Source organism: Octodon degus, unplaced genomic scaffold, assembly GCF_000260255.1.
Source record: "Octodon degus isolate 3935 unplaced genomic scaffold, OctDeg1.0 scaffold00166, whole genome shotgun sequence".
Taxonomy (NCBI): domain Eukaryota; kingdom Metazoa; phylum Chordata; class Mammalia; order Rodentia; family Octodontidae; genus Octodon; species Octodon degus.
This window is the reverse complement of record NW_004524742.1, coordinates 1441885-1469555: the sequence shown is the minus strand read 5'-3', so window position 1 is coordinate 1469555 and position 27671 is coordinate 1441885. Positions and strand designations below refer to the sequence as shown.

Here is a 27671-nt window from a genome sequence, read left to right as displayed (position 1 = left end):
AAGTCACTGTGTTGATCAGGATGAACTAGAACTTTTGATCCTTCGCCTCAGATTCTTAGAGGTCTAGTATTATAGGCATGAGCCACCATATCCAGCCCTTTTCAATTCTTAAATGAAGAGTGTTAGCTTGGTAATTGGGGTTTGGGTTGGGAACAGTGGCTAAAAAATAAAGTATGAGATTATTGATATCATATTATACCAGAATTTATTTAGAAAGAAATTATAAAGGACATCAATAGTTATAGCCATGATCTATATGAATTATAAAAATTGTAAGTAAACTTGTTAGTCATTTTTACTGGGTTTTTTTTGTAACATATTAAGGTAAGAAAGATTGGATAGGCAGGTAACTTTTTTTGGTGCAGAAAAATAATAGGGAAATATTTAAGTGCTTTTAAACAGTCTTCTAAACTTTTCTGCTCTGCAGAAAAGCTGGGAAGTAGTTGTATTTATGAGACATAGACTGATAGCATTGTAGTCAGAGACTTTTTAACTCGGCCCCTGGATGTCTATTTGGGTTTCATAATTGGCACAGTGACTGGTATTCTTACAGGATTTCATACACTGAAGAATTCCCTGAGAAGAGAGATCTATCCATTCAGGGCATTTCAAAAATAAGCAAAGCCAGATAATTTTTGGTAAATCCAAGGGAAAAGAATTGAACATCATGGAATAAAATTAGAGTACATAAAAAAACTCGATATATGCAAATAAGCTGAGAGAGAGAGAGTATGTGTGTGTAGCTTTGAGAATCTGGTTCCCAAGAAATAAACTTAGAGTTAAACTTTCAGCCTTAGAACTTGAAAAATTAATTAGCTAGTATAAACTATTGGAAGAATGAGTGATTAATTCCCAGTTCTCACAGTGTGGCCTATTATGTAAGGTTGCCCGAGTCTTTGTCTGCTTAGGCTGCCACAATAAAATGCATGGGCTGGGCGGATTAAACAATAGAAATTAATTTTCTTACAAGTTCTGGAGGCTGAAAGTCTGGCTGTGGTGTGGGTCGTCTTGCTTGGAGATGCCTGCTCTCTCAGTGTGTCCTCACGTGGCCTTTCTTTAGTGAGCACATGAGCCTGTCTGCTTTTTTCTGTAAAGTCACTGTTCCCATAGCAAGGACCCACTCCTATGACTTTATCAATGCTAACTACCCAGACCCCTGCTTCAGATACCACTATGTTGGGAATTTGGGCTTCAGCATATGACTTCGGGGTGTTGTTGGGGAGACACCAACCTTATCCATAGCACTTGGTCAAACTGCAGCATTGCTAACCAGGTGACCTGTGAACCTGTTTGGAGTCCTGCTTTATTCTCTTACAGAAACATGACCATTGCTTTATAATATTTTTCCTTTCATATTTTCTTTTTTCCTTTTTTTTTTTTTTTTTTTTTTTTTGCAGAACCGGTGATTGAACTCAGGCCCTTGTGCTTGCCAGGGAAGTGCTTATTCCATTGAGCTATCACCCCAGCCCCTCCTTTTATATTTTCTGACCTCTTATATCAAATTTAAACATTTAAAAAATCAGATTGCAATCTGTATATTTATTTGAACTCTACAAAAATGATGTGTTTATACTTAGGATTCATGTGTTATACATGTTTTTTCCTTTGCCATATCTTTATCTTTCAGGTATATGTTAAAGCTATATGTATTAAATTATACATCCATAAAATTAACTACCCCTCACCATGTTTATGTGGGGATACCAAGCCAACATGAGTTCATAGAATACTGATTGCGTAAAATAAATTTCCTGAAATTGTATTGTTTTTTCAATTTGTATTAAATTTTATATTGATTTACATTCAGTTAACTTTGGTTTTCTTGCATACAGTTTTATTAGTTTTCACAAATATATGTATCCACACAAGTAAAATGTTGAATACATCTATTGTCTTTCACCTCTGCTATGTATGGTCTTTGTATATTTCTTAATCATAAAATCCCTAAAGTTCTGGGAAAGAATAAATTTCTGTTGTATTAAGCCACCTAATTTGTATTTTTTTTTGCAACAACTGGAGTAAAGTGATGTGGCCATAGTACAAAGCGTCTCATATTTTATTTGTAAGGTAAGGACTAGCAGGAGTGGAACATAGCTCAGTGGTAGAGTGCTCACTCTAGTCCTTATCCCTAGCAATGCACAGACATCCTTGAGAAAGTGAAATTAATTCACTTGATTTTAATAAGCAGCTATTTTAAGAAAACTATCTAAAGTGGATCAGAGTTCCTCAACCTTTTAGCTCTGAATATTAGTGATGAAAAACTAATGGGATTATTTTTCTATTCTGCAGAAGGAAAGAAAAAGGATATGATGGAGTACAAAGTTTACAATTATAGGGTAGGGGTTAATACTGTAGTTGTATCTTTTATGGCAGTAATATAATTTTTCCACTAAATTGTTCAGAACACTGTTACAGAAGTGATTTTTGTCACTTGAATAAAAATCAGAAATTATTCTGTATTACTTTGTATTTTGAGCCCCCGTTTTTATTTGCAAATGCCTTTAAAAACCAGATTCATTTAAGAATAGAATCACTTTGGTTTTCCCTAAGATTAAGCCACCATAGGACCTGCCAGATAGCTCAGTGGATTAAAGTGCCTGCTTACACAGACGCAGAGACTGGGGTTCAATCACAGTGTGCTGTGCCGGCCCTGCCCAGGGCGCTCTGAGACTGGGCGTGGTGGTGCGTGCCTGTAATAACAGTGCTTGGGAGGCTGAAAACAGGAATGATCACTATGAGTCAAATCTGTGTAGTGAGACCCTGTCGACCCTGTACTAAATACATTAAAAAAGAAAAGAAAAAAGATTAAGCCACCATAATAAAAATCTCAGGAGCCAGACAAATAATTCAGTTTGAAATTGAAGTTGGTGCAAAGAGATAAGGGGAGTGAGGGCCTTTGTAAAGTTTTATAATTTACTTGAGTGTTTTCCTGGATTACCTGATTCAAGTAATATTTGAAGAATTGCAATAAGGTTGAATATATATTTCTTTTTTCTCCAAGTAAGGATCTGGTGACTGTTTTATTAAATATTTGGATTTGGTCTTATATCAGAAAAAATAGGGTGATTTGGGAATATGCCATTTCAGCCATGAAGTAATTGTGTAGAACTCATAAAGTGAATATCTAATTTCTATTGGAAGAAGTGGTACCGTGTAGTCAGTGGTTAGTGAAAGGAGCTATTTTCTTCTATCAACTCACCCTGTGGCCTGATTATTCTGAATGCCTAGAAGTCTTAGTATTAAAACAATTCAAATCACTCTGTGGGCCTAGAGTAGTTTCTCTGTTAGGACTCACAGAAATGTCCAAATGCAGGATGAGTGTAGGTCATTACTATTAGGACCTAGGCACAGTCTTCTGATAAAGTGGGCTTTAAATTATAGTTACAAGAAGAGAAACATTTACAGATTTAACTTTTGCAGTTGTATAGTTGATAAAATTATAGAACTTTCAAGATTAAAATATGTTAGAAAGACGTCACATCTCTCTTCAGATGCTGAAACTTAACAACCAGGGATAGTGCTTTTTCCAATTGGATTTTTTTTTTTTCGTATTTTTTAGGGAAGGGTCTACAGGGTGTTCAGGGTCTCACTACTAGATCAGACTCATAAGCCTGTTTACAGCCTCCCAAGAGCTGGGATTACAGGTGCGCGACATCATGCCCAGTCTCATTTGCCTTCTCAATTGGCCCCGGGGATGGGGCCGGCACGGCAGGCAGGGGGATCGAGCCCCCAGCCCCTGCATCTGTTTGCAGGCACTTTAATCTGCAGAGCTGTTTGGCTGGCCCCTCCAATTGGATTTTAAACAAAGACAGTACTCTCTATTGGTACTTCCTTGACAGTGCCTTTAAAAAATGTTAATTGATTAATTTATGTATTAATGATGCAAAAAATCAAATTTCACATGTGTTATGTTGGTACTCAACTACTGAAGTATATTCCCAGCCTTGACAATACAACTTTTGATCTTCTCTAATGTTTAGTAAATATTTGTGGAATACATAAAGATGCCTACCATGAATTTATAAAACTAGTATTCTGAAGGATAGCAAAATGATCTTACATTAGGGGAAATTATACCTAACTTGGAAAATCACTTTCCATATGGTGATGTCACATTAAAAATTTTATAGATATAGTAAGGAAAATGGAGCTGTCATAGAGGAAAATAAGTTACAATTTTGATTTTTTACTCATTTTTTATCCCAGCTCTATACCATAAATTTTACCATTTTAGAAAAAAGTATTCAATTCAGTAGTTCTTGGTATATTCTTGAAGTTGTATAATAGTTACCACTCTCTAATTGGAGGACATTTTCACCATTTTAAAAAGAAATCTTATGCGTATTAGCAGTAACTAATGAGCATGTGTTCCTTCCCATAGCTCTAACAACCGCTAATTACTTTCTATTCCTGTGGATTTTCTTATTCTGCACATTTCGTATAAATACAGTCACACAATTTGTGGCCTTTGGTGAATGGACTTTTTCTTGTCATGATGTTTTCAAGGCTTATCTGTGCTATCAAATGAACCAGTACTTCTATTCCTTTGTGTTGTTTTCTTTTTTAAAAAAATCTGTTTAGTACAGGGTCTCACTACATGGATTGGATTTGTATGATCCTGTTATTTTCAGCCTCCCAAGCACTGGGATTACAGGCACATGCTACCATGCCCAGTGTCAATCACCATCTCGGCACGCCCTGGGGGTGGGGTCTGCACAGCATGATGGGGATTAAACCCTGGCCCCTGTGTCTGCCAAAGTGGGCGCTTTAATCCTCTGAGCTATCTGGCTGGCCCTTCTGTTTCTTTGCTTTTTTCTTTTCCAATCTGTAGATACACTGTATTTTATTTATTGATTCATCAATTGATGAATATTTGCGTTCTTTCTACTTTTTCACTATTATGAATACTGGTATGAACATTTGTGTACAACCTTCTGTGTGACCCATATTTTAGCTTTCTTGATGTGTGCTAAGAAGTTGAATTGTTGGATCATATGGTAACTCTGTGTTTAATATTTTGAGGAACAAACAAACAAACTATATTCTAAATCGGGTGCACCCTTCCGAATCCCACCAGCAATGTAGGAAGGTGCCAGTTTCTTTATTCTTTGCCAACACTTGTTAACACCTGCATTTTGTTTTGTTCTTTTCTGGCCATCCTACTGTGTGTGAATTAGTATCTCACTGTAAGTTAATTTGTTTTTCCCCTAATGATTAATGATATTGAGTATCTTTTCATGCTGATTAGCAGTTTATGTATCTTGTTGGGATACATGTCTATTCAAGTTCTTTGCCAATTTTAGAATTAAATTCCCCTTTCTTCCATTTATTTTATGGAATATGAAAAGAATAATATGGGTTGATTTTCTTTGGATTTTTTTGCATTTATGCCACTATAAATATTCATTTTCACATATCTAGAATATTCATGATTTATAGTATGAATTACTTTTTCCTGTAGAATAGGCCACTTCAAAAAAGTTGAATGAAAAGCAGGTCCTTTATTTTCATTGATTTATGTGAAAAGAGATATTTATTTACAAAATCATTGAATGATTGGGAAAGATAAAAGCCATAGTTTTGGATGGCACAAAATTATTTCCCCATAAAAATCTATAATTATACTCAATATATAATAAAACTCTACAAATTCTGACAAACCAATTTGGAATTTGTGACAATTCACCTGGCAAGTCAAGAGACCAACATGTTGCCAACTAACAGATCTAATTAATCTTGAGAGATGAAGATGGAGTGATTAAGAATTTCTTTTGATAGTGAGAACTAGAAAGGTAGGGGTTTGAGACCATTGGTACTATTGCTTACATTCTTGTATCTTTTATTCTTTTATTGTATTTATGGCTTAATTCATACGCATTCATCACGAATACACTATGATTAGTGAATATTATGCTTCATTCAAAATCTCATTCTGATATTTTCATGTGTTAAGATGGTATAAAAAGTATTAATCCAGAAAGTTCTAGTTGTTGCACAACTTATTTTTCTTTTATTTATTGGGTATAAAATAATGTGCCTGATAGTCTTAGCTAATTGTTTCATCCATAGCCTTTACTTTGTCATTTCTAAAGAGAAAAGAAGGGGTTTAATCCAAAAATCTTTATCTCTTGTCTCAAGATATGCTCTTTTCATTAAATAACTTGATTTAACAGTGATAGCATGCTATGGAATATCTGGAATCTAATTATTATGGTAATAATACAAATGTCTCAAGGAGAACAAAAACATTGTGGACTCTGGTAGGGACATTGTAATTAAGAGTGGATATGGGGAGATTAAAGGGTAAACTGATCTGGAGGCTGAAAGCAGTTAAGAATTGTGACAAGTTAAAATGTAAGGCCTTTAAGCAAGGTGTCAAGTCCTCAGTTGCTTTGTGTGTGAGCAGAAAAGTCACGTTGTAGACTGTAGATACTTACTGTGCTAGAAATTTTTAAATCTAAGACAGTAATATAATCAGGTGGATATCTTAGAAACATTGACTTTAAATTGGACATTGTATTAAAAGGTGTAGATGTAGGAAAAAAGGAAGTGAAAAAGGAAACTGTTGGTGTGGAAGAGTATGTTCAGTTTTGAACACAGATTTTGAGGGTACAGTGAACAAAACTTAGTATCTGATTTTTTTTTTTTTTTTTTTTTTTTTTTTTTTTTTTTGTGGAACCGGGAATTAGAACTCAGGCCCTTGGGCTTGCCAGGGAAGCGCTTATTCCACTGAGCCATCTCCCTGGCCCAAAACTTGTTATCTGTTGAAATGACTCAGATGCAAAGGAAAGCAAATGTCCAGAGTGGCCTGGAAATCTCTACCTCAGTCCTCTGCATTTATGGAGATAATTGACTTAGGAGAGGCATGATATGAAAACCTATTTGTGGGAAAGATATATGGTAGTAAATTTGATTTGAAGGTACTGTACCAGTGGCGAATACGTGACATGTCCCCTGTGCTCTATGTAGAGGCGGAAGACCCTTTCCTCCAACTCCACTAGTCTGTGTGTGTGCCTGCATGTGCTTATGCATGTGTGAATATTTTTATGTAACATGTTTGAAAGCTGTGGAAGTAGTTGTTAACACAACAGTGGGGGCTGGCGAGATAGCTCAGTGGCCTAAAGTGCCTGCTTAGGCAAGCTTAGGCAAAAGCAGGGACCTTGCTTCTATCCCTGGCACCACATGCCATGCTAGCCCCGCCCTCAGGGTGGCTGAGTGGACCGCAAAAAAAAAAAGAAAAAGAAAAAGAAAAAGAAAAAAAAAGGTACACAACAGCATGTGCTACTACCCGGTTAGCATAAAGGGAGAAAAGAGGAAATTAAAGCGAATTCCTAGAAAACTCCAGCAAAGAATTAAAAACAGTTAGTGGAAGAAAGCAGGTAATTAATAAAGTAGGAGGAGAATTACGAAAAAATAGCTCTGGAATCTAGAGGAAGAAAGATGTTGCAGGGAAGTCAAATAGGATAATCCTGGCTTTGAAGTTTAGATTTGACTTTTGCTTCTTTTGAAGGGTAGCATAGAAGTTAAAGTGCTTAAAGTGATGAGCAGTAGGCAGGTTGTGGTTTAGGAGGACAAAGGATACTTGGAAGAAAATGAGGGAGAGGTGGCATATAGAAAGACTTGGAAGAAAGTTGCACTTTAACCAGGGAAGGAAAGATCCTGCCTTTCTATACTGACTATCAGGTTATCATTGTTTCTGTCTGTATCGCTCTCCCACTCTACTTCTCTCTTCCCCATCTCTTTCTCCCTTTTACAATCATAATAAAACTACTATAAACTTAATTGAAGGTCTTTCCACAATGTAGTTTAATCTCATTAGGGAAAGAAATAAGAAATCATTGCTGCAAGTAAAAAATTGAAATTTGAAAAGATGACTGATAAACATTTTTTACAAATCTATTAATTATATAATGTGTTGGAATTATTGGGATTACTTAAGAGAAAAATTATCTCAAGTCTGGTCCTGCCACTGAAATTAAGTATCTGTCACCCAGGCTTCTTATTCTTTATCTGATTTATGTTATGGCTTGTTCTAAAAAGTTAATAATAAATTTAATTAGAAAAGAAAGAAGTATAGGTACTTAAGACTGTAATTAAATCAGAACATTTAGAATAGGGTGGGACTTAGAACAGAAGAGAATCTGAAAGATCAATTTATTCAACTCTTCCATTCTTTTTGCCTACGTGTTTAGTTTTATTATGAAAAATAGTACAAGCTATAAAATAATGAAGACTAATATAAAGAGCCTTTTGAATCTACCTCTGCTTCTATTTTCTTTTTACTTTTATATAAATGGAATATTTTAATACTGTTCTACAGTTTCTTTCCCCTTTCTTTTTCTTTTCTTTCTTTTTTTTTTTAATTTCATAGCTATGGCTACTTCTTTACCTGAAGTTGCGTTTAGTGTGTCATTCTCATTTATTTCAATTATATTTTGCTGTACATACTTCATATAAATTGTATCACATTGAATCTAATTCTGTAACTTGTTGGTAAATACTATGTTGGAATTTATCATATCACAGTTTCCCCACTTTTTCCAAATTTGTGAATATTTTCCAACTATGTATTCTTTTTTGTTTTAACAGAAATTTATCATGTTCCACTGAATGTTGTACATTACCTGGGACCTGTAGTTTGCTAGAACTTCCAACAACAAAACTAATTAGTTTATTTTCTTCCAAAGCTAGTTGATGGATGTTGATGTTTCATATTCCTTGCTCAGTGTGATTCATTTGCATTGTTTACATCGTGGCTTCCTCCTAAATTTATGATGTACTTATGCGTGCCTTTGTAATTTCTGAAGATAGGGTTGGGGACCCACCTAGAGATGTAATATAGGTAAGTTCTCAACAGGACTTCTGACAGTGTTACAGGATCAGGGGACAAAGTTTAGGGATTATGAAAGAGGATGTGGCACCATAAAGACATACATGTTTAGAATAATTGTTAATTGAAATTAGAAGATCTGTACATGACAGTTTCGAACTTACCTGATTAGTAATGAAAATTAATAGCTGAAATGGGGCTAAGGAGATCCTAAACTCCTGAGCCTCCAAGTATTAAATGAGAATCCCCTCTGGAGAAAGAAAACATCATTTTAGGCTTCACATGTCTTATGAAGCAGTTTTTCAAATAGTATCCCACTATTACTAGACAGATTTCTGCATTGATCAAGGAGTTAAGAGAAGACTAAAAAATTCTGCAAGGAACTTACTTGAAAAATCATCGAATAGGAAACCTAGAACTGAAAATTGCTATAATCAAAATTGGATGGATTAATTTCAGTGGATTGTTATAACCATAAACTAGATATTAGTGAAGAGAGAATTTATATACAGGAAGATAGTTCACAAGAAAATAACTAGAATAACAAAGGATGAAACATGAAATAAGAGATAGGGTAAGGCAGAGAGAACTAAAAGTTTACATATTGGGAACTCAGAGGAGAAAGAGATGGTAAAAGCATTGTTTGAAGACACTGTGGTTGAGCATATTCCCAGAATGATAAGATACTTAGAACATACCTACACTGAAGGGAATTTTAAAAGAAAATGATTTCTGATGGAAGAATGGAGAAGGAAGGAATGAAGAACAGTGAAATGGTACATACAAGAGAATGTGTATGAGCAGAGATGACATAAAATATTAACAATGCTTTGTGGAATAAATGCCAGGAGGGGAACTGTAGGTAGTATTGCAGTATTTTTATGTTTTGAGGCACAATTATTCACTAGTTAATAGTCAATCTTGGTAAAGTAATGAAACATTAAATATCACCCATGCTTATCTAGGATAATCATTTAGAATAATTTTTAAATTTACGAGGCCTAAAATTATGCCTTATTTTTTTTTCTATTTTTTCTTGTTGTTTTTGTTTTTATACTGGAGATTGAATCCAAGACCTTTTTTCATTTTACATTTTTATGTTTTTGAGACTGGGTCTTGATAAGTTGCTCTGGCTAGGTTCAAACTTGTTACATTCATGCTACAAACTCCAAATTTCTGGGACTATCTGCATGTACCATGGTACCCAACAAAATCAAGTTGCAGAGGAAAAAAAATAGCGAATAAGTATTAAACTTATTGAAAGAAGAAAGAGGAAAGAGGAAAGATATGTGTAGTAGGTAGGACAGTTGTCATTTAATAAGGTAAGAGAGTTAAACCTAAATAAATTAGTACTTGCATTAAATGTATATGATTGGGGCCAGGGAGATGGCTCAGTGGAATAAGCGCTTCCCTGGCAAGTGCAAGGGCCTGAGTTCAATCCCTGGTTCCGCAAAAAAAAAAAAAAAAATGTATATGATTTAGCTAAAGTAATCAAAATAATGAGGTATGCATGTCAAGATAAGTGCATTAATTAGGAGAACAGATTAGAGAGTTCTAAAATAGACTCTCAGTTTTTCTGTTTCCTCAGGGGCACTAACATAATTTAATGGACAAATGGTGTGTGGTCAATTGTGCATTTGTATGAAAATAATAAAAACAAACTGTGACGCCTGTCCTAACACACAAAATTAATTCAAGATTGATCATAGAGCTAAGTGTAAAAGCCAACACTATTAATCTTCTAAAAGAAATTATGTAAAAATATCTCATGAGTGTGAGCAGGCTAATATTTCTTAGACAAAGCATAAAATGTACTAAAACAAAACAAAATAATAAATTAAGAGTCCATCAAAGTTGAATACTTTTACACTTCAGAAGATACCACAAAGAAAATGAAGAGGTAAACAAGAGAACGTGTAGTAATGGAGTATTGGTGGGAGTTTAAAATTGCTACAACCACTGGAAAAATTTACAGTCTCCCTGAAGGCTGTAGATATGCATGTCAGTGCCATTGACTTCCACCCTAATCGTTATATCCATTAGAGGTGTGTGTAAATCTGTACCCAGAGACCTGCGCAAGAGATCACAGCAGCAGCGCTCTAATGTAGGAGAATGTATATAGCAGGGAAAATGAGTTCATGCATTTGCATGAACATGGATCACTCTCAGATGTTTTGTGAAAGGTTAGATGTAAAAGAGGGCATAGTATAATAAAATGACCCCATGTACAGTCTTCTACAGGCAAAGCCAATCTTAGAATGAGGGAGATGTATTTGTGTCATAGGACTATGAAGAAAAGCAAGTCAAGAGCAGAATTGGTTCACTGCTAAGAGGGAAGGGTTGGTGATTAGGTGAGCTGTCTTTTGGGGGTGCTGGGAGTATTCTGTTTTGAGGCTGTTGCAAGATCCTACTTCTTTAAATTATTGAGGATTAGAAATTAGAGCCTATTTGGCCTAGCTTCTTATTCTTTGGCATTGACCTATTCTATTGTTTATGACCCTTAGTCTAAGTGTTGGCATACCAGGAAGAATAACAGTTTAGAACAGTTATGTCGACTTGGCTAAGTAGTAGTCAACACCAACAACAGTGTCAAAGACAGTCTAGGAAAAGACAAACTAGTGACTATTAATTTTTCACAACCATATGAACTTTTTTAAAAAATTTTTTTATTTATTTGTGTGTGTGTGTGTTTGTGTGTGTGTGGCCAGCTCAGCCCACCAGGGGGCAGGGCTGGCTGGCATGTGGTGCTGGGGGATTGAGCCGTGGTCCCTGTGCTTTGCTAAGCGTGCTCTAAGTAGGTGCTTTAGACCACTGAGCCATCTCACCAGCCCCACATATGAACTTTTTTTGTAGTAATATAACAAAATCTAAAACAAATCAGAAAGTTGTATACAGTAAATATACCCTTAATATGGTGATTTTACCCTACTTTAAAAGGGGTTGGAGTTTTTTTGTTTTTGTTTTTGTTTTTTTTTTAAAGAACTAGAAGGAGAGAAAGTGATTAGAAGTGAGATTGGAGGACCAAAGAAGATTAAAAAAAAAAAAAAAAAAACAAAACTTGGGAAACAGGTAAAGAAGATAGGGAAAGAAAAGGAAAAGATAAAAGCAAGAACAGAATTCAGCAACAGAAAAAAAACTGGAGGCAATGTTCACACCAAGAACAATCAAGAAAGAAAAGAAAGCCAAGAAGAGAAAAAAGTCAAGTCCACTTCAGAGAATCTCTGCTGTACTGGTAGACAGAGTGGGCAGACATAGCCCAGACCCATGTTGATGAATCCCAGCAGTGCAGCCATAGACTTATGGTGAAGTAGTGGATAATCCCAGTAAGCTTGCAGCTGTAGTCTCATTAAGGTTCAGGTTGGTTTCTGGCTTTGAGGCTGGAGCCTGGTTTGTTTACCCTCCTTCCAGCTTGAACTCCGTTCCACCGAATTCCTCTGTGTCTGCTGCTCCTGTCCATTGGTGTGATTCTCCATGAAGGCCCCTGGGCTTTGTAGTAGTTACCATGCTTCTGCAGGTCCGAGGTACCCCTTCCTTACAGTGAGTCAGGGCTCAGGGAGAAAGCCCTGCTTGCCACCTCTTCATCTGAGTTAAGGTTTCTTTCTTTATTCTCCCTGTGAGCTTCAGTTGTCACTTCAGATCCTTGCTGGGTTCTGGGGATCTCCTTTCTCTTCCTCAAGTTGCTGTATTCCAGCGTTTGAACACCAAATTTCTGACAGTCTTTTTCTCTGCTTTTCACCACTCTGCCATCTGTTGTGTCCCAAAAGCCGGGATCAAAGTCAACCCCTAGATGCTGGCAAGGACCCAGTGGGACCCCCAGCAACCCAGCTTATCCACTTGCCATTACCTGCTCACTGCCAGAAGCTTTTCATTAAATATTGTTTCATTGAATTAACACCTTTATAGAGAGTGCTGTCCTGTAAAGATGAGAATATTTGTATTTAGCATATGCAGGGAAGGCTTCACTGCTTTATACAAAGTAAATACCATTTGAGTAAAAGACACATACACAGCCAGATAAGAGATACTTGCAGCAGTGGTGGCAGTTAAAATATACCTTAGTTGTAGGGAGAATAATGAAAATGACCCAACAATCTTTGAATCCTTTGCTGTTCTCTGTAATCTCTAGCTCCTTTGTCTTTTAACACAAAAAGATTGTATTATATAGCTAATTAAAGAGAAACTGCAATTTGATTTTTCAAGAAAGGATTATTTTTTGAAACCATGGAATTTGGTCAAAGCATTTGACCTCCTGTGGCTTCAGTTTTCTATCAAAAATAAAAAAGGAACCTGCTTCATCCTGCAGAGTTGTTTGGAGTGTAATGTGACATCATATAAATGCTTAAGTTGGGATATTAGCATATATCACTTGCAGAATATCATGATATCTTGGACTGGTAGGAAGGCAGGTTTCCATGGGGATAAAGGGGTTAGGTTCTGGAATTGAATCTGGATTTTGATTCACAGCTCTACCACCTATCTGGCTGTTTGACGGTGTGCTTTCCATAACTTCTCTTCATTTCCCCACCTTTAAAATAAGAAGAGTAATGTAGTGGGTGAAGTTGGTAGTGGTGAGTTCTTTAGACTGTTCTCCTCCTTCCCTGTCCAGTCTGTCCTTCTGGTACACTTTCTCAGCATTAATGTACTAGAAGAAAAGGTGAAAAATGCACAGTTGGATCACAGTCTTGCTTGTACCAAAGTTACCCTCCTGCTCTTTGTGGTGTAGTATTTCTTCAGAACCCTGTTCTGTGAAATTAGCATGTACAGGACTGTGGTGGGCTTGTTCAGGCTCCTTGGCAAGTCACTTAGTTCTCTGCACATTCTGGAACCAAGTGTGTTTTTTTGTTGGTAAAACATATAAATTGCCTCCTCTTTTAGTTTCAGCCAGATTTACTCCTATTGTAAGTTGCAATATTCTCTCTAACCCTTTTGACCACAGAGAAAGTGGATTGCTACATGAGCTGTGCCCATGGGTTTTGGCTGAATCAACTTCTACCAAGTTCAGAGACCCTTTTTCTGGTTAAAGGCACTATCCTGTCTCATCTTGAATTTGTACTGTACTCTCACCATCTCCATGTCTCACCTTACCTGTTTATCGTCCAGTTGTCTCTTAGGTCTTCCCCTTCTGGGTACCTATAATTCTGTTTTGTTTTATTTACAGTTAGTTTCCACCTCATTAGTCACTGCAAATGCATTATTTTCATTATATCTTTAGGAACGTAGTGATTGACGTTCTGTGTGCCATTACATGGTTAATAGCATAACCATTTATTTTGCTGTACAGTAAGGAAAGTTCTATTTATTGCCCATTAATTCCTAACATTTTAATTAAGCAGTTTTTGAAGATCTGGCCTTCATTTTACCATTTTTCCTCAGAAGCTTGTTGTCAGAAACCTATCAGTAGATGTGATTTGTGTGTTAAGCTGAGGCAAGTCAAACGTCAAAGGAAGATTTTATGTATAAAATTGGCTTTTTCAGGGTAGTTTCCAATATTAGCCGAAAATTTTAAAAAATCAGACTAATGAAATTTATAATTGTGTTCAACCATTTCTCATTACTTTTGACTTATAGACATAGTTCTATTGTTAGGAACTTTCCTCAGTGAATATGATATTTTTGGTTCACCTGTTCATGTCATTTGGTATAGATGGAGATGATTGGAAAGCTGAATCTCTGAAGGTATCTAGAAGATGCAATACTCTGACCATGAGGGAACAAATATACTGTCATTTCACACTTTTAAAATCTTCTGTGATGTACTTAAGAGTGTTCATTCACAAACAGAAGTTTTAATTATTTCACAGAACTTCAGCATACTATAGAAGTCAAATTTTTTAAAGTACAATCTTGTCTATTAGAAAAATTAGAATTCCATAGTGAAGTATATTAGAAATAATCATTTTCAATATATGATCAGGTCATTCACAGAGGGCAATCTAAAAGAGTAGTAATAGAACATTGATTGCTTTTTAGAGGAAAGGAAAATTATGTTCTATTTCTAAATGTCAACAATTTCAAGAGGAAAATTCCCACTTGAGAGGAATGTTTTCCAGCTTGCTTCATTGCCAAGCGTTTGACACTGCACAGCCTTAGGTGAATAATGCTTACAGCAGTCCTCGGGAATGATGCACGCCAAGGACCTCTGCTTCCTGCTGGGAAAGCTTCTGTTTTGAAAGTACAGTGGTATCAATGGGAATATTCTAGTGGTTTCTGGGCTACTTCTAGGAAAGAACAAAGTTTCCCCCCTATACCTGTGATAGCAGCAGAAGACGATACCTGTCTGCTAAAAAACCAAATTGCAGGATGTTGTCCATGAATGAGCTGCATGTTTCCTTCTACTTAGGAGACTGAACTCTATCATTTATTTGTGGAAATAAACCTTATTTTACCTTAGTCCCTTTTAGCACCATTGTATACTATAGATATGATTTTCACTTTTTTCAAAGTGTTAAAAAAGATCCAAATAATGTGATACCTCCCTTGGAAAACATTCACGTTTTCTCCTTTCCCTTTTTCTCTCCCCTTGACCTAGCAGCAGGAAGCCTTTGTTTGAGGTGTTCATCTGGAACAACTTTTCCACACTTGTTTTCGTGTTCTGTTAGATTACAGGGCAGCAGGCCTACCTTTGAAGCTGCTTTCTCTTTTGTTTCTTTGCTGTGCACTCCAGTAATTAACTTTGTCCTTCTTTTATTTGTTCCAGTCAATCGCAGGCCACTCTGCTGAGTATCTTCTCCCAGGAGTACCAGGTTAGAAGTTTCCTCCTTTGTGAGGCCTGACAGGTGCCTAATTGAATGATGAATGTCCCTTTATTTCTTTGTAATTGAACTGCCAGCTCTCTGATTGGGTTGGAGGATGTTCTCCTTTCCACATCAAGCACCGCCTGCGTCTCAGTGGAGGCCTGCCAAGCCTACCCATCCATCTGTCTAATAACATCTAGCCTTTGCTTATTTGGTGGACCTGTAATAAATTATGCTAAACCATTATTATTCTGACAATAATAATTTCCCTGTGTTGCGTGGTTCCATGTGCTAAATGTTTGCTGACTTGCACTGTCAGTGCCGTTTTCCATTGCTGACAGAGATGATGATAAATGACCATTGCTGGAGTGGCAGAAGGCAAGAGAGGCAGAAAATGGAGTCATTTATCATGAGATGACAGGTGTCAGTCAAGTGGCAAGTCTCTATGGAATTACTTTTTGTAGTTTTCAAATAAGTTGTTTTTAAGCAATGTTCTTCCTGGTTAAAAATGGCAATTGGATTGTAAAACTAGAGTGCAGAGGACTTAGAAGGAATTGAATTGAAGGAAAATTAATACAAAGGTTGAAAGAGGGAACAAGTTTTCTTTTGCCCTCTGCAGCCCTAAGCAAACTTATTTAGATTCGATTACTCTGACCCTGTTGGCTTTTACATATACACTGTACCTTGTGGTGCAGTCTGAAGACATCCCAGCCAGCAACAGAGATTAAAATGCATAGGTTCATGATGTGGAAGGGAAAAAAGTCCTAGCACTACCCAGATTCCCAAGTTGTTGTTTAGTTGCCTGTACTTAAGTCAGTGGGATCGGGAAATGTGTCCTTCTTGTTCTTGAACTTAACCCATGTCACAACATGAAGCTTTCTTTTTGTTTTGTTTTGTTTCAGAAACATATTAAAAGAACACATAGCAAGCATCATACTTCTGAGGCAATTGAAAGTTATTACCAAAGGTATGACCTGCGTGCCCCACTAGAGGGTATCATAGCACCTATTAATTATGATAATTATGAATAAATTAGTGATTATGAAATTAATTTTCTATATCATATCCCAATACATTGTGTTTTGGATCTGTCATTTAAAACTTCCAGTGCATTTTTGAATGAGTTTTCAAAGTCTTTCTTGTATAAACCTAAAGAACATTGTAATGCTTTGTGTAAAGTGTTTGTGTGAGTGTGTGCATGTGAATGAATACATACTCTGTGGGAGGTAGTTACAATATTATTGAATCTCACGGGGCTCCTTGGGACTTGCGCAGTAAGTGTAGATGCTTGTCTAAGTGCGCTTATTCCTGTTTGTGTGTAAATGTACATGTGAAACTTTTAAAACCAATTTTCACTTATTTTTCATTTATATCAGCAAGTGGAAAGAATAAGATTGAATTTTGATACAATGTGTTTTACCTCATGGGTATTAGTTAGCTATTTTAGAATTTAAAAGGAAGATATATATCAAATAAGGACATTTGGAGATATATGCTATAACTGTCACGTTTTAAAATGGGTTTTGTAAATAAAGTCCGAAAGGTACAACAGATATTGTGTCAGGGAAAGAAACTGCTCAAAAGGAAAGAATAACTGGGATGAGAGAAAGGAGAAAAGCAAAAAGTCAGAAGGGGAAAAATGCATGTGTGTGTCACACACACACACACACACACACACACAATAACTAAGATAATTGTACTACTAATTTCTATTGGTTTATTTAAAGGAACAGTTAACGCTTAATTTTTGATCACTTTTGCATGCCTGTATCTGGTAATCTGAACAACTACTTTGAAGATAACAACATGCAATTTAACAACCATTGTTAATTTCTTATCATCTTGTTTTGAAATTCTTTCTCCTTTTTATTGTTTTTTTAAAATGTTACTTTTTAAAAAAATACAAAAAAATCACCAGCTGCACTCGACATGCAATAAATAGATAAATTAGTAAATAAATAAAATAAAATGTGTTTGTATCTTAAAATGAAAAGCTTGGGTGTTAAGTCAACAACATAGTATCCAAAAAGAGATTTCAATTTCAGCATTATTAAGACTTTTCAACCTCTTGTTCTAAAACAATCCTTAAAGTAACTCTGATTTTTTAATTCTAAAATCTGTACTGTCATAATATGAGTGAATAATTTATGCCACTAAATGTAATGATTTGCATTAGAAATGGTTAGATTCCTAAATATTTCAAGGGCATATTGGAAAGGAAAATTGTTTGAAATATGCTGAAATTGTACTCCGGATTGACAGGTCAGCCTCTTTATGGTGAGAATGACAACACTGATTTAAATTAATGATTTTATGCACAAAAATTTTATGAATGAAACAAATATGTGGATATAGTACTTGTGTTATGTTTCTTTAAAGTTATTTTTAAAGAATTGAGGTATAGATATTAAACAGAAAAATTATTGAAGTTAATTTTTAAGTTAAATTTTTAAAACATTTTCTCTATTATATAGTAGAAGATACTCTTTGTTTTGCATAGTTAGGTCTGCTAAAGGTACACACAGTATCCCTCCCTTCATTCTGTCTGTCCCCAAACATTTTTGGCCTAGCAGAGTTTCCTCTAAGAAGTTTTTTTAGTGTTTGAAGGAATTTCTTTGAAACTTATCACCTTTGTAAATTTAACATTAAAATTTAAGTCATAACTGAAATCATACATGATAAAATTAAGAATGGCTAATGAAATCCTGTGAAACCTACAAAGAAAGACTGAAAAGTTATTTTTTGTATGCCCCCAGTACATTCTTCTTTGTACTATATGGTACCAGGCTGTTACGTAAAATGTTGGTTCTATAACCAGATTTAAAGCTTTGTAACAAAAATAGAGGAAAAGTGAACATTTTAGAGTATAGTGTTTAAAATTTGGAGACCCCTTACAAAGGTGATGGGATTACCTTCTGGTATTCATTTGCCTCATTATGAAAAGGCTTATTTTTTTAATTAGATGATTTCTAGAATTTCTATGCTACTTTCAATCTGTTTTATTAAAAGCTTATTTAATTATTAAATTCTGAAAATACTTTTGGGGGAGTATTATCTGAGTGGTTTAGGTGAGAAACAAAATTTTAAGTATACTCAGGGACAGTCAAGTAGGTAATAATGAGACAGTAGAAATATATTCATATTTCTTTACATTTGCTTAAACATGACCCTTAGCTATTCTGAGAAATTACAGTATTTGAAACAAAAATATGAAGTTAGGTTGTGATGGCCTTGGAAAAGAGCAGCCTGGCCAGTTTCTTGCTGTGCCCCCAGCTCCTCAGACCTTTCCCAACAGCCTTGTTACCTTTCAGATGCATGGACCTCACTAGCCGCTTATTTTAGACGTATGGGTCCCTGTTTTTAGTTTGGTAAATTGGCCTTAAATAAGGTTTTTGTTTGCTTTCCCCTAGCTGGAATGAAGGCAAATTATGTAATATCAGGCATGTTTAAGCAGTTTGAAAACCTTATTAACAACTTATTTTTTTATCTTTGGTAGAAGTGGTATCTTTGATTGTGAAAATTAAATGCCTTTGTGATGGTATTGTCCATAGTTTTGCTGCTCAGATAACTACTGACTAAAATTTAATTCCAGTCTCTAATCAACCCATTTTTTATAAATGAGGGCTTGTGAAATTATGAATCCTAGCTCTTGGGAGGCTGTAAACAGGCAGATCACCACAAGTCTGATCTAGTAGTGAGACCTTGAACACCCTGTAGACCCTTACTTAAAATACAAAAATAAAAGAAAAAAAAATTGTGAATCCTGAATTTTAATACTTGGAAAAATGTATATGGCATAATACTGTTTTATAAAAAGCTTTTGTTTATTGGTTGCCTTACTTCATCATGTGAAAGTATAAAAATTACTGAATTATTCCTCTATTGAACTTCTGTTTCCTGGATTCTGGTATTGTAAATAATTCTGCAGTAAACATCTTGACACATGAGCCTGACCTTGGAGTCACGTCTTTATTTCTCTGTATTTAATTACTGGTGCAAACAATGTGAACATTTAAAAAATATATTACTAAATTACTATCTGCAGATGTACTAGCTACATTCCTACTGCAGACGAGCTACTTTCTATGTCTGCATTCCTGCTAGCGTTGAGATGACATTAATTAAGAATTCAGTGTCCATACTTAATGTGATTGCATTAAGGCTAACTGAAATTTCATAGACTGCAGATAGCACTAGAAAATGTTTTTTCAGCCTTTCGAATTATAGAGAAAACTTCCTCAGTTATTTGTGTTTTATATTTATAGATAGCTCGTGTTCATTTTGAAAAAAATTCTTTATTCTTTCATACCATGCTAATGTCGTTATATTTCCAGGCAGGAAACATTCTTATTGAGGTTCACCTTAATTGGTGCATCTGATCTCATGTGCTCAAGTACATATCAGATTTATAACCCTAGCTATAACAAAGTTTAGGATTACTGTCCCCATCTCTTCCTTTTTCCCAGTGCACACTGACTAAGGATCCAACTTCAGTAGCTTTAGAGGATTCATGCAGTTGAATTTTATTCTGATGTCCACAGAGAAAAAAGGTTAGTTCAAATATGATATTGACAGTATATTGGTAAAAATAGTTTCCAAAAACCTGTACCACTTTATCATTCAATTAGCATCATTCATTGTGGATGGACATGTTCCATCTACTATGCTAGCAACTGATGATGCAAATGTGAATGACAGAGTACCTGCCTTCAACTCTCCTATGAGTATTATGTGGGAAAGCAGCCGTGCGCCTAAATAGATAAAATAGTAGTGAGAAGGGCTAACAGTATGACTATATATAAAGCAATGTGGCCTCCATCAGTGATCCATTTGGGCTGTCAGGAGCCATGTGAATACATGCAGTCTAGAAATAAAAAAATTTAAAAAAAAAAACTTTTTCAGTTTATTAGGAAGAGGAAAGCATTCTAGATGTAGAAAAGACAGTGACAGAGCTCTGATATTTTTGGAAGTGAGCATAGAGAACAAATGGAGAAGGACAAGATGAACATAAAAAAGCAGGCAACTGCTGAATCCTTGTTCAAAGGAATATGATTTTTCTATTAAAATGAGTATTATAGAGGGCTGCCCAGATAGCTCAGTGGATTAAAATGTGTGCTTTGGCAGATGCAGGGACAGGGTTCAATCTCCAGCATGCAGTGCCGGCTCCGCCCTTGGGCCACGCTGAGACCAGATGTGGTGGTGTGTGCTTCTAATCCCAGTGTTTGGGAGGCTGAAAACAGAAGGATCACTAAGAGTCCAATCTGTGTAGTGAGACCTTGTAGACCCTGTACTAAACTAAAAAAAAGAAGGACTCAGTATTTGATTTTCAGCAAAGTATAGGCTAGTTGTATTTTTTCATGTTGGTAAGGTAGAACTGTAGTAGTATTGTGACCGATGGATGGTCAGAGGAACGTTCTTCTATCCAAGTACAGCTTAGATCATAGCGAGGGATCTGGCATATGTTAGTGTAGCCCTTCCCCAAGGAACTTACAGTCTAGTTAGAGATTGGCCCTGACCAAGTGATCAAAATTTAAATTTTACCATAGCACGTATCATTGTAGTATGTAATTATTTCCCATTGGTCATAGTTAACTGTCCAACCACCGGAATAGCTCTGTGATGATGGAAAATAGGAGTATTTGGTTCCCTGCTTTTTCTTCCACTTGGAATAAGACCTAACCTGTAGCTCTCAGAACTACTTGTGGACTGTTTAACTGTTGCATGCTTTCTCTTATATGTGAAACCCAAAATATAAATAAAAAGAGCAAAATAAAAAGTAGATACGATAAAATAGAGGGAGAAATCTTTCTTAAACAAAAAGGGAATCAAGAGATAGGGCAGGGAGAAGAGGATGAAAAAGAAGTGATGTGTTATGTACGCGTATCAGCTCCCCACAAGGAATGTGGTCATTATATACTGTACTGCAAGCATGTACTAATACAAAATAAGAAAAGCACAAATACTTTTTGGAATACTTGAAAGTTAAATAGAAAATTGCACAGCCATCCTGATGGCAGTTTTAGATCATATGCCCTGAGCACAGTTAACATGGCGCTCTGGTGGCCACAAACACGTGCGTGGTGGCTTGTGAGCGGGCCTCGCTCCGAGCAGTTTCTGTGAGGGGATTTCTCCGCTGACTTACTCCTAAGGATCCTCTCTAAACTGCACCTGCCTTGTTTCATCATTCTTTTTCTTATTACATCTGAAGGTCCCATTTCCCTGTTAGTTTGCTAAATAATATATTCAAAAAGAGTCTCAGTATATGTAAAATGATTTGTTAGAATTAATATGAAGTTATAATAATCCTACAGTTCTCCCTACTTTAAATAATTTGATTTTATCTTACTTTGCTTACAGAAAACTTATACATCTTTTGTAAATGTATTTATGAAATAATGTAAGGAAAAAATGATGAATCATTAAGAAAAATTTATGGAAAGTGTCATATATATAATTTTCCATATGAATATGTTATACTAATATTTTTAATCTGTGATAAAAGAAACTGGATGTTTACAAATTAAAAAAAAAAAAGAAATAATGTAATTTAGCATGTGCTTCTGGAAGTTGTATAGAAGACCTCATCTAAATATTTTATGTTTTTTACCATAAGACAAATACCCTTAATATACTCATGCGAACAGTATTCTATAAAGATAATATCTGTCCAGGAGTCTTTTTTTGGACAATATATGTTCATTTATTTTAAAAAGTATATATGTGTATGTATTACATACTCACCCACTGTAAACCAAGAACAGTGCTATGCATGACAAATGGAATAAAATAGAACTCTTCCACTCTTTCGAGGCTTTCAGCATTATGATAGAGGATATGTTTGAAACATACAAATACAATAGTACTTGTTTTATCCAAGGTTTTGCTCTCTTTGTTTTTGACTAACCTATGCATGGTGTGCTGGCATCATCCTAGCTTGATGATCCTCCATGTGACCTGTCCTTTGAAGGCCGGTGGTGGCCTAATGCCTTGTCACTATGCCTGTGTCATTCAACTCACTTCATCGCATTACACAAACATTGTTTTATCTGCCGTCGTCTTTGTAGGAACTATAGGTATACTTCAATTAGGTTCTTTTAGAGACTATTTACATAACTTTCATTTTAGTTTGTTACTGTATTATTATTAATCTCATGATACCTCATTTATAAATGAAACTTTATGATATATATGTACAGAACAAAAACCTGATAGTATGTATAGGCTTTGGTACTATACATGGCTTCAGGCATCCACTGTGGGTGTTGAATGTACCCTTGGAGAATAAGGGGGGATATGGTGTTCAGGCAGTGTGAGAGAGAGGTGCACACTGTGCTGCTCCATTGCTGTGGAGCACTGTTGATGTGTTCTTGGATGGTGGTGAATTGAGGAAGATGATGATCTGAGCTGAATGGCAAGTTAACCTGAAGTGAATGGTAAGTTACTGTGAAGGGTAAGAGATGGAGCTAACAACTAAAAATGAGACTGGGAGAACAGAGTAGGTAGCTTATGAAGAAACTCACAAGAACTGTTAAGTGGTTATAATTTAATGTAGGACATTAGAAGTATTTAAAGTGGAAAAATGGCACATTCCAATATTTGTTTTAAAAAAATCTATCCCATCTTCCATATGTGAGATGCATTTGGAGATTTTGTTTTGTGGTAGGTTAGATAGTGATCAGAGCTAGACATTATTACAGAAATGCAGGGCAGATAGGATGATGACTAATATCAAAGGTGTGCTCACCCTAGTTGGTCCAGTTCTTCACTGAAGAGGGTCTCGATCAGCCCCATGAAGCAGAGCAAATGAAAGAGGTAGGAGATGGCTATGTGGATGGTTTTCAAACTAGGAAAGCCATTAAATTTTCTTTCCACATGATAGTTGTCTGTGATACAAACAAAAACAGAGTCCTATGGATTGTTCTTTAAAAACCACCTCTTTGTTCACTTTGTGTGATAAAAGGTGGAAGCAAGCACAACTGATGAGCTCAGATCTCCTGCCCAATCCCAGTTATTTGGTTTTAAGGTCAGTTGTTTTTGTTATGCCTTTCCCTGGGACACTTTCCTATGACAGTAGCATACTTTAACAGGAGTTGAACGTGGCATTTGCCCAGGAGAAATGTATACACACAGGGGATGCTGACAAGTCTAGGCTGGCCTTTTCTTGTCACTGCAGTACCACTTGGCTTTGTCTTGTCTAGGTACCTGAATGGAGTGGTGAAAAATGGAGCTGCCCCAGTGCTCCTGGAGCTGGCCAATGAGGTAATGTTATTGTTATGATTTTATTTAAACCTACAAAAACTGAAGGGAATTTTCCAAAGATTTGCTTAGAATTGTAATTAACCTTAAAATTTTTTGAGGTGCATTAGACATTTAAATTGCTCCCTGGTCTCTTTGTACTTTTAATAATTGGACAAAGAGCGTCATGTATTAATAAATTAGTTGACATAATTAGTCTGCTTCTTTTACAGCAAATGTATAAGCAGCTGCTTGGTTTCTTATTTTGTGGAAAATTCAAATTAAACAACTCAGGACATGCTCTTCTTTGGAGATGTTGCCTTAGTTTAGTGTGAGAAATACCTGTGTCTAGTGAAGAGACAAATGCCAGGAAAATCTAGGCTATTATAAAAATGAAGAGAGAAATTGCATACTTAAAAATGTAACATTTACTTGATTCATTTTTTTTGTTTGCAAACTTTTGTTATAATAGAGGATATATGCTTGATAGAAAAGTCTCCTTCTAAGATGAAACCTAATATTCTTGTTAACACTAAGTATAAAGTGATTTATTGAACTTATTTGTTAACTGTGATCTGCTTCTGTTTGGGGAAATAACTAACAGCATTACATTTAGAAAAGAAAACCCTAAAGATTTCCTGTGAATGGAGAAACTGTAAAAAGTTCATAATAGTTGCAGAGAGCATACTGAAAAATAAAATATTTAATTCCTAAACTCTAAAATATTTATCCACTGTAATAAGAGCAATACAATATTTAGTCTGACTTGGACCGGCTTATGCAAACCTCATAGGGATGGAATGAAATGTACACTGTTTTTATGTTGCATTATAATGGAAAGCGTAGAAGCAAGGCAGAAAATGTGTGTTTGCATTAAAGATGATTCTGTACCGTATGCATTAAGTGCTGCTGCTGCAGCAGCAAGTTCTACATGTTATATTAGCAAGGAGAGATGACTTCCCCGCAGCTTCTGTCTGCTGTGCTCTGCTGTACTCAGCAAATGAGCAATTACCCATCAGTGACTAGAAGGTCTTAGCAGTCCCGGTGATGTCTACACGTTGGGATAGGGTAGCTAATGTATAGAGGGGATTTCTCTCTAGGCAAAACATCAATTTTGTTTTGTTTTTGAGTTTTGTTTTTTTTTTTTTTTGTTTCTGGATTAGGGTGTATTTTTAATGTCTCCAGCTATGTTTGTTACAAATTGATACTTTCAATAACATGAGGTATCTTAGCTATAACTAGATAGTTTGTGATTTAATTGCCTTTTATGAAAAATGAGAGTGAGAAAATAGCCTTCTAGACATAGCATCTAAAAAGATGATGCTAGCATGTATTTATTTTTATAGATAATGATGTTGATTACATAAGTTTTATGTTATAGCAATTTATAGTCATTTTAATTTTTAATAGTTTTAATAGTTTTGTTTAGCTTAGTTAACATAGCTGACCTCAACTTCCATCTTCTGATAATATGATAAAATTTTACCCATCAATGCATTTTCTTCAACATCAGTAAATTTGTTTTTACTGTTTTATTTATTTTTTGACACTGGGAATCGAACTCAGGACCTCACTTTTGCTAGGCAGGCAGTGTGTCACTGAGGTACACCCCTGGCCCAACAAATTTGTTATTTACCATGCCTCTATAAAAATATTTAGACAAAGAAAAGAAGTAGCTATGTGCAGACTACTCCTTCACTGCTGATTTATACAGAGAGAATAACACTTTCTATGATATTGCTAATGCTTTAGAGAATCCTAGAAATGCTAGTCCCAGATTATGGCTTCTAAACAACCCAGCTGCCATTTTTATATAATAGTTAATACTTAAATGACATGCACTTGCATCTGGTGACAACTGATGTGATGGTAATAGTTTATGAGTCAATATATATTTAATCAGTGGAAACTGTAAAATTGATGGGAAAGATATAACATTTGTATATTATAGTGTATAGCAAATCTCTTAAACAGAAGCACTATATTATTGTTGATTTGGGGGTTGTGGGTTATAGGTGGCCATTGTTGATTTTATAAATGTCTTAATGTTACTTATTCTATTCCAAGGCTAAATATGAACATTTTCAAAAATCTCACTTTGTTAGGGATAAGATCAGTCATTCTGGTCACACAAATATTTTCAAGTTAGATTTGAAGCACTATGAATTTTACTTACATGCTAAATTCTGACATGAAGCATGATGGCCCTATTTCAGAGAAAGATGGACACATGATTAATATGAAAATTAGGGAGATGCAAGTACCTGAACTAATAAGGTAGTCCTTATTCAGGCTGGACTACCTTCAGTAATTTCACCATTTTTCATGTGTCAGCTCTGATGTGGGTTCCTTGGAATAAGCAGCTTCGTGGAAAGCATTTCTTTCTACTTGGAGAATTTAAGGGCATCCAAGTACATACATATTTGAAGAAAACTGTTCATACAAATGAAGCTAGCCCTTTTGTCTAGTTACTAAATCAAGATAAAATTTTGGTATGAACATGGAACTTGAAAACCTGTCAAGAAAAATTCATAGTGATAATATATGAGGCACATTTCCTATCTTACACCTAAGATAAAGACTTATTTTCGGGAAGCGTTCTTTCTCTTAAGAACTGTACCTATTTTCTGGTGGAATTAAATCAGTGTTCAATAAAAGATATAAGAAACAAACAACAAAAAAACCCCACAGTGTCTTTATAAAAGAACAGTTGCCTTTTATTAATTTTAAATAATTTTTGGACTGAATATTCTTGTTTAATGTTAGATTCTTTATAAAAAGTTACCTTCTTGGGTTCTGTATTAAATAAATTGGTAAGCAGCATTTTAGATAACTGTGGCATAAGGATGGTGTTCATATATTGCAGATATTATTCTTGCGTCTTATTGTTAATTTCTAATATATCATTTTTATCAAACAATATATTTTATAAGTAAGGTACTTGTACCAAAATTTCACTTATCTTTAAGAATAATATAAAAGCAATAAAATCCATATGTTTATAGTGACTAAATAATAAAAGAACTTTTTATTTTATTTACATTATTCAAAATAATTAAATATAGACAGTTGGGTTAAATAAAAAGCAATGCTAGGATAAAAAAATCAAATTGGCCACTAACAAAAAAATTTGAGAGATGAGAAAAGTCTGCTTTTCTGTTTTAGATGAGGATTATTTCTAGGCTCTTCTACCCTCCTTGCTCTGATGTTATGTTCATTAGATTTGACCTATTTATTCTTTTCACAAGCGCAGATCATTCTTGTAATAATTTTATTGTAATGGAAGCCACCAAGAATAGGAAAGATTTTAATGAATGATGCTTGCTGTGGTTGATTAGAATTGACTAAATCTTCAGTGTTGACAAAATATTGTAATATCAACTGCTTGAACAAGTTGACAGTTTTAATTTTCTACTTCTACTTTTATAAAGGTGGAGTATGCACCCTCATTAATGGCTCGGATTATACTGGAGAGGTTTCTGCAGGAACATGATGAAACTCCACGTGAGTTACTTTTTCCCCCCCTAAAGGTACTCTTGTAGTCCCTTCCCCCAATTGAAAAATAATTTACACAGCATTTCAAGTCATGTAATGAGAGCCAGATTCCAAAACAGCTATCACGAACAGTTAATGACAATTAAATGCAATATAAAAGACCACCCACAACTTAAATAGTCCTCAGAATAATGCTTTCTTCTTTGTCTAAGTTCTATATTCACCTCTGGATTCAGCCAAGTAGACAGTGTGTATCAAACTCAAAAATTGATTCATCTTTCATATATAGAATAAGATCCATCATTTAAAAAACTACTGTCAGGAACTGGCTCTAAGAGAAACATCCATTCTTTTTATTTTAATTCAGCTATGCTGGA

The 27671-nt window shown here is 35.3% G+C and overlaps 1 protein-coding gene across 6 annotated transcripts in view; it reads left to right on the top strand.

Moving 5' to 3' along the window:
* The window catches only part of CUNH15orf41 (chromosome unknown C15orf41 homolog), a 261509-nt gene that overhangs the window by 37629 nt on the left and 196209 nt on the right, over positions 1–27671 (top strand). For 3 of the 6 annotated variants that reach the window (XM_004643114.3, XM_004643113.2, XM_023703229.1), the window contains 4 exons: positions 15528–15573; positions 16467–16531; positions 23763–23823; positions 27231–27303. In XM_004643114.3, coding sequence (XP_004643171.1) covers positions 15528–15573; positions 16467–16531; positions 23763–23823; positions 27231–27303 — 245 coding nt within the window. Of the gene's footprint in view, positions 1–12307; positions 12368–15527; positions 15574–16466; positions 16532–23762; positions 23824–27230; positions 27304–27671 lie in introns of those variants that run through there. The other 3 variants (XM_023703228.1, XM_023703227.1, XM_023703226.1) reach the window with 2 other exon arrangements.